General features: G+C 37.7%; 2 protein-coding genes across 4 annotated transcripts; both read left to right on the forward strand.

Annotated features, from left to right (window-relative positions):
- The first annotated feature begins 2,243 nt into the window (after positions 1-2,243).
- On the forward strand, positions 2,244-7,431 carry LOC108368225 (uncharacterized). 3 transcript variants are annotated; one of them, XM_017623026.1, is made up of 3 exons: positions 2,244-2,412; positions 2,511-3,384; positions 7,270-7,431. In XM_017623026.1, the coding sequence occupies exons 1-2, from the start codon at positions 2,394-2,396 to the stop codon at positions 3,266-3,268; spliced, it is 777 nt and encodes a 258-aa protein (XP_017478515.1). In that variant the 5' UTR covers positions 2,244-2,393; the 3' UTR covers positions 3,269-3,384; positions 7,270-7,431. The 3 variants fall into 3 exon arrangements, with proteins under 3 accessions (XP_017478515.1, XP_017478514.1, XP_017478513.1); XM_017623025.1 differs by having other exon boundaries at positions 2,511-3,382; positions 7,264-7,431; XM_017623024.1 differs by having other exon boundaries at positions 2,511-3,350; positions 7,232-7,431.
- Positions 6,125-7,238, forward strand: 7B2 (Secretogranin_V domain-containing protein 7B2). The gene is made up of 2 exons (XM_017623023.1): positions 6,125-6,293; positions 6,392-7,238. The coding sequence occupies exons 1-2, from the start codon at positions 6,275-6,277 to the stop codon at positions 7,147-7,149; spliced, it is 777 nt and encodes a 258-aa protein (XP_017478512.1). The 5' UTR covers positions 6,125-6,274; the 3' UTR covers positions 7,150-7,238.
- Positions 7,432-7,858: the final 427 nt, after the last annotated feature.

Below are 7,858 nucleotides of genomic sequence, written 5' to 3' on the forward strand. Positions count from 1 at the left end.
AACAAGAGTTAAACCTTCTGTATATATAAACCTCCAATGTTTTGAATGTATTTACAATATGAAGCATGATACTCGTACATATATACAATATTTACTTATTATACCCAAAGTACGCAGCACCATGCATTCCCAAAGATTTTAAACTAATCAGTCTCATCGATTTTTTTAAAGATCCTTGAAAGATTGTTTGAGCTGCATGTCAGAAACAGAATTATTAGGATGCATTCGTCCTTAAATCAGCATAACTAGTCCATGGACAACTCGGCTAGGCACTCTCTCCCGCCTAAATACGTTCAAATTGACTTTGACGCTTTATGTAATGCTTGCTATGGGGAAGCGCATCTACCTAGAGAAGATAAAGTTAAGGTACGCTACAAGAGGAGCCCTATTTCCACTTTCTGGCTCGTTGTCGTCAATAACCTGTTGGAGACTCTGGAAAGGAAGGCCTATTGGTTAATTGCGAATACGGATGAGTCAGGAGCTATTGCTAGCGTAAAGCCTTAGGCACCTAGTACGCATCAATGGAAGGTTATCTGAATTTGGTTGTAAATTTGGCTGAGAATTTCGGACTACTCATTAGCCTTTGTAAAGCCGAGCTCACATAATTGGGTGGCATTCCATTTATGCTCTCTGACAAGGTGAAATATCTGGATTTAATCCTGACTATCTTGGAAGCCAATCGTGAAGGAAAGTGTAAAGAAGGCGTTTGTAGCCTCATATTGCTGTAGAGTGGGCCACTTGTAATCGTTGGGGCCTCTCACCGAAGATGGTTTATCATTTTGATTTGTTTCTTTAACTGGTGGAAAACCTCATAAAGTTAAGTTAAGAAACAAAGATATTCAAAACTATTTCCATTTATGCCCATTTTGCAATAATTGGTTTAGCTTTTTAAATAATTTGAACTTAAGTTTTTTTAAAAGATGGCCCTTTGATTTGGCACCTTAATTTTGAAAATCGAACGGTCCTGATCTTTTATGCGGAACAAAAATTCCTTCGCGTATTATTTTGAACAAAATTTTTGAAAAGGCGGCAACTCTTTTCGAAAAAGTTAAACCTTATTCCAAGTCAGAGCCCTTTGATTTGACACCTCACTTTTGAAAATCGAACGAACGGTTTGGATCTGATGGCATTGATTATTAAATTATTTGAATGCAATTGTTTATCAGGTGGCACTCTCTTTCCGAAAAAGTAAAACGTTATTGCACATCTACAGACCAGGGCTTTAAGATGACATCTCATTTTTGAAAATCGGTCGAACGGTACAGATATTTTATGCTGCACAAAAAATCCCTTCGCGTATTATATATGTACATGGGCGTAGCCAGGTAGGGGCAGGGGGTGCTCGACCCGCCACCTACTTTCAAATTTTCATTATATATATATAAAATAGTACCCTGAAATGCCAGCTTAATAGGGTCGAGCCCCCCATCCATAACTTCTTAAATAGCCTAGGTAACGAGATCGGAGTTTCACATACAAATGGAATAGTAGCTGCAGAAAACGATAGCATATATAACTCAATTCTTTCTTAAGTTGACTTCCTGAAATATGCTAGCCCTAAATGCGATTGCTTTATAAAAGAGAGAACCAGTTTGAAATATGAGTGTTTTTACTCACTAGAAAATAATTTATGCAACCTCACATACCCGGTTTTGCATCTGGTTGATACACGGTTTACATAAATACGTATGCATATTATTTAAGGCAGTCACATAGCTCAACAGATGACATTACGGCAGCTATAAACACGACCTTACACATATATTAATGTATATGTATACATACATTAGTGTAAACGACCAAAAAAAAAAACTTGCGGTTTTCCCACCAGAATTATAAAATGTATTATATTCTCGACTTTCGCCAAAGTATTTCGGAAAAGTATTAAGATTTACGTGAGCTAGACCAATTTGAAAATAACTCCAACAACCTCATTATTTTGATTGCGTTGATAAAATGTTTAAACATATTTATGGAGACCTTTAAGCTTAAACTTTTCTATCAACTGTTGAGCTTTTTAAAAAAATACTTTTAAAAACTCATTTTATTTATAAAAACCCCGATTTTGGAGGTATTTTCAAATAATATTTTTCCGAAATATATTGGCGGCAGTTTTAAAATATAATAAATTTTGTATATCCGAGGAGAAAACATCTTATTTTTTTTGTAGGAAGAGTGATGCACACCCTAATATACATACATTTAGCACACATAAAAATAACGCTGCCAAAACAAAAAAAGCAACACCAACCATCAACTCATGTTAACCAATGCAATGCTGCCGAAGTGAAAAATCAATAATTTATCGCCAACGTCACAAGTAAATAGATACTTACAGCTTGTGACTGAGTGAAAGCGGAAAAACCCGCAGCGAGCCATTCATTACTAACAATATGTCTCCTCAACGTAACGGTAAGATTAGTAGTTTTAGCGAGAAAACATTGGAAAATAAATTGAAATAAATCGTTTGACATTTTTCACAATATCCAAACGCCATTGTATACTTTCAGGCACTTTCCGCTTCGTCCTCATGACCATTTTGCTGCTTGGCAGTCAACAACATGCCAACGCTTTTAGTCCCATTTCGAAGGAGAATATTTTCGCTGATGTCCTGCTCACCGAATTGCTGAATCGCATGGACAAGGACATTGATCCGGTGCAAAATTATTTCGATTTGTTATCCGATACGCCAAAGAGTCTTGATTTGGTATCACGTTCATCGAAGAATAGCAACAATGGCCCCGATGACTATGAATACCGCGCCATGTTTGGCTCACACCCATCCATACGCGATCAGGAGTACTTGCAGCACAGCACTTTGTGGGGTCATCAGTACATAAACGGTGGCATGGGTGAGATGCCCAACCGCTTCCCATCTATTAAGACCGATGCCACCTTGCCGGCCTACTGCAATCCACCAAATCCCTGTCCATATGGCTATGAGGAGAGTCAGGGTTGCATATCCGACTTTGAGAATACAGCAATTTTCAGTCGCGAATTCCAAGCTGCTCAGGAATGCACCTGCGACAATGAGCATATGTTCGATTGCGCCAGCCAGGATAGCAATGCCAGCGCCAATGAGATGACTTCGACCATGGAGAAGTTCTTGATGCATCAATTTCAGAATGAGAATGGTATTGATAATCCTAATGCTGTGGTGAAGAAGTTCTATGGATTTGCCAGTGGACGTGGCGGTCCGAATAATCCATTCTTGCAAGGCGAGAAGCTACCCATAGCCGCCAAAAAGGGTGATCATATTAGGGCTTAAGTTGTGTGTGTGTGATAGTTCGTCGTGTCACTTTGTTGAAACATTAAATGTTGTCATTCTTCGCCTCTTCCCATCCGTGCACATTCATGCAAAAGTATTATTGAGCGTATATACATATAGTTCGGAGTCGGCGTAAAACTGTAGGTGTGACAAAATAAAGGTGCACACCAGGTGCACCACAAATTTGCCCCGCAAGATAAATAGCACCCCTTCACCCGTCCATTCAAACCAACTCATCTAACATTGCTTTTCCTCTGATGAACTGAGAATTCACATGTCTAATGGAAAAGTGAATACAGATACCAAAGACCAGAGCCAGAACCAGAGGCAGAGAATTGAGACAAAGACCTTGAGTAGAAACCAACGGTCTAGGAAAAGACATGCTCCAACGATAGTCTACGCTATCCAAATTACTCACATATATTTCTTTTTGAGGAATGCTTTATGCTGTTCCTACAGAAGCAGAGACAATGACCAGATACGGAGGTAGATACAGATATGGAAAGAGAGAGATGTCAGAGATAGTCAGTGAAAGTTTCTGATTTTCCCAGATCTGCCCTACTAAAAAAAAACAAGAGTTAAACCTTCAATGTATGTATATAAACCTCCAATGTTTTGAATGTATTTACAATATGAAGCATGATACTCGTACGTATATACAATATTTACTTATTATACCCAAAGTACGCAGCACCATGCATTCCCAAAGATTTTAAACTAATCAGTCTCATCGATTTTTTTAAAGATCCTTGAAAGATTGTTTGAGCTGCATGTCAGAAACAGAATTATTAGGATGCATTCGTCCTTAAATCAGCATAACTAGTCCATGGACAACTCGGCTAGGCACTCTCTCCCGCCTAAATACGTTCAAATTGACTTTGACGCTTTATGTAATGCTTGCTATGGGGAAGCGCATCTACCTAGAGAAGATAAAGTTAAGGTACGCTACAAGAGGAGCCCTATTTCCACTTTCTGGCTCGTTGTCGTCAATAACCTGTTGGAGACTCTGGAAAGGAAGGCCTATTGGTTAATTGCGAATACGGATGAGTCAGGAGCTATTGCTAGCGTAAAGCCCTTAGGCACCTAGTACGCATCAATGGAAGGTTATCTGAATTTGGTTGTAAATTTGGCTGAGAATTTCGGACTACTCATTAGCCTTTGTAAAGCCGAGCTCACTGTTTTCAATAGGAAGTATACAATCCCAAGTCATCAACATAATTGGGTGGCATTCCATTTATGCTCTCTGACAAGGTGAAATATCTGGATTTAATCCTGACTATCTTGGAAGCCAATCGTGAAGGAAAGTGTAAAGAAGGCGTTTGTAGCCTCATATTGCTGTAGAGTGGGCCACTTGTAATCGTTGGGGCCTCTCACCGAAGATGGTTTATCATTTTGATTTGTTTCTTTAACTGGTGGAAAACCTCATAAAGTTAAGTTAAGAAACAAAGATATTCAAAACTATTTCCATTTATGCCCATTTTGCAATAATTGGTTTAGCTTTTTAAATAATTTGAACTTAAGTTTTTTTAAAAGATGGCCCTTTGATTTGGCACCTTAATTTTGAAAATCGAACGGTCCTGATCTTTTATGCGGAACAAAAATTCCTTCGCGTATTATTTTGAACAAAATTTTTGAAAAGGCGGCAACTCTTTTCGAAAAAGTTAAACCTTATTCCAAGTCAGAGCCCTTTGATTTGACACCTCACTTTTGAAAATCGAACGAACGGTTTGGATCTGATGGCATTGATTATTAAATTATTTGAATGCAATTGTTTATCAGGTGGCACTCTCTTTCCGAAAAAGTAAAACGTTATTGCACATCTACAGACCAGGGCTTTAAGATGACATCTCATTTTTGAAAATCGGTCGAACGGTACAGATATTTTATGCTGCACAAAAAATCCCTTCGCGTATTATATATGTACATGGGCGTAGCCAGGTAGGGGCAGGGGGTGCTCGACCCGCCACCTACTTTCAAATTTTCATTATATATATATAAAATAGTACCCTGAAATGCCAGCTTAATAGGGTCGAGCCCCCCATCCATAACTTCTTAAATAGCCTAGGTAACGAGATCGGAGTTTCACATACAAATGGAATAGTAGCTGCAGAAAACGATAGCATATATAACTCAATTCTTTCTTAAGTTGACTTCCTGAAATATGCTAGCCCTAAATGCGATTGCTTTATAAAAGAGAGAACCAGTTTGAAATATGAGTGTTTTTACTCACTAGAAAATAATTTATGCAACCTCACATACCCGGTTTTGCATCTGGTTGATACACGGTTTACATAAATACGTATGCATATTATTTAAGGCAGTCACATAGCTCAACAGATGACATTACGGCAGCTATAAACACGACCTTACACATATATTAATGTATATGTATACATACATTAGTGTAAACGACCAAAAAAAAAAACTTGCGGTTTTCCCACCAGAATTATAAAATGTATTATATTCTCGACTTTCGCCAAAGTATTTCGGAAAAGTATTAAGATTTACGTGAGCTAGACCAATTTGAAAATAACTCCAACAACCTCATTATTTTGATTGCGTTGATAAAATGTTTAAACATATTTATGGAGACCTTTAAGCTTAAACTTTTCTATCAACTGTTGAGCTTTTTAAAAAAATACTTTTAAAAACTCATTTTATTTATAAAAACCCCGATTTTGGAGGTATTTTCAAATAATATTTTTCCGAAATATATTGGCGGCAGTTTTAAAATATAATAAATTTTGTATATCCGAGGAGAAAACATCTTATTTTTTTTGTAGGAAGAGTGATGCACACCCTAATATACATACATTTAGCACACATAAAAATAACGCTGCCAAAACAAAAAAAGCAACACCAACCATCAACTCATGTTAACCAATGCAATGCTGCCGAAGTGAAAAATCAATAATTTATCGCCAACGTCACAAGTAAATAGATACTTACAGCTTGTGACTGAGTGAAAGCGGAAAAACCCGCAGCGAGCCATTCATTACTAACAATATGTCTCCTCAACGTAACGGTAAGATTAGTAGTTTTAGCGAGAAAACATTGGAAAATAAATTGAAATAAATCGTTTGACATTTTTCACAATATCCAAACGCCATTGTATACTTTCAGGCACTTTCCGCTTCGTCCTCATGACCATTTTGCTGCTTGGCAGTCAACAACATGCCAACGCTTTTAGTCCCATTTCGAAGGAGAATATTTTCGCTGATGTCCTGCTCACCGAATTGCTGAATCGCATGGACAAGGACATTGATCCGGTGCAAAATTATTTCGATTTGTTATCCGATACGCCAAAGAGTCTTGATTTGGTATCACGTTCATCGAAGAATAGCAACAATGGCCCCGATGACTATGAATACCGCGCCATGTTTGGCTCACACCCATCCATACGCGATCAGGAGTACTTGCAGCACAGCACTTTGTGGGGTCATCAGTACATAAACGGTGGCATGGGTGAGATGCCCAACCGCTTCCCATCTATTAAGACCGATGCCACCTTGCCGGCCTACTGCAATCCACCAAATCCCTGTCCATATGGCTATGAGGAGAGTCAGGGTTGCATATCCGACTTTGAGAATACAGCAATTTTCAGTCGCGAATTCCAAGCTGCTCAGGAATGCACCTGCGACAATGAGCATATGTTCGATTGCGCCAGCCAGGATAGCAATGCCAGCGCCAATGAGATGACTTCGACCATGGAGAAGTTCTTGATGCATCAATTTCAGAATGAGAATGGTATTGATAATCCTAATGCTGTGGTGAAGAAGTTCTATGGATTTGCCAGTGGACGTGGCGGTCCGAATAATCCATTCTTGCAAGGCGAGAAGCTACCCATAGCCGCCAAAAAGGGTGATCATATTAGGGCTTAAGTTGTGTGTGTGTGATAGTTCGTCGTGTCACTTTGTTGAAACATTAAATGTTGTCATTCTTCGCCTCTTCCCATCCGTGCACATTCATGCAAAAGTATTATTGAGCGTATATACATATACATACGTACAAAGATACATACCTATCTACTTCTGTGACACAAAGGCGTTATGGTGCATTTACATATTTCAATGTAAATGCTGAAATAGTGGGAGTCTTATTTTAAGCTTGTTATTTAAAGTGTAAAGTAAAATGTATCAAAAATGAATAGTCAAAATTTTAATCACAAATAAATTGTAAACTAAATATGAATTATAAAATATCTACCCGTTAGCAAATTGAAGAACATAATTGAAGTGAAACTTCTTTAGCAGTGGTTGGTTGGTTGGGAGTAAATTGGCAAATTAAACGGAAATGGTGCAACAGAAATGGGTTAAAGAATAACATTTAGAAAAAGACCAATACAAGAATGAAAGTAAAGATTAGTACGTACATAGATAAAGAAAAGGATAAAGGCAAAGGTAAAAATAAAAAACAAAAACAAAGATGTGTAAAGATGTACATAGATAAAGAAAAGGATAAAGGCAAAGGTAAAAATAAAAAACAAAAACAAAGATGTGTAAAGATAAAGGCAAAAATTAAGACCAAAGTAAATTTAAACACTTTTAGGCCTATTCAGCTATGCAGCTTTAAAAATGGTTTTTAAATTGA

The sequence above is a fragment of the Rhagoletis zephyria genome, unplaced genomic scaffold, assembly GCF_001687245.7.
Source record: "Rhagoletis zephyria isolate East Lansing unplaced genomic scaffold, Rhagoletis_zephyria_1.1 Rzeph_scaffold_03016, whole genome shotgun sequence".
NCBI classification, from domain to species: domain Eukaryota; kingdom Metazoa; phylum Arthropoda; class Insecta; order Diptera; family Tephritidae; genus Rhagoletis; species Rhagoletis zephyria.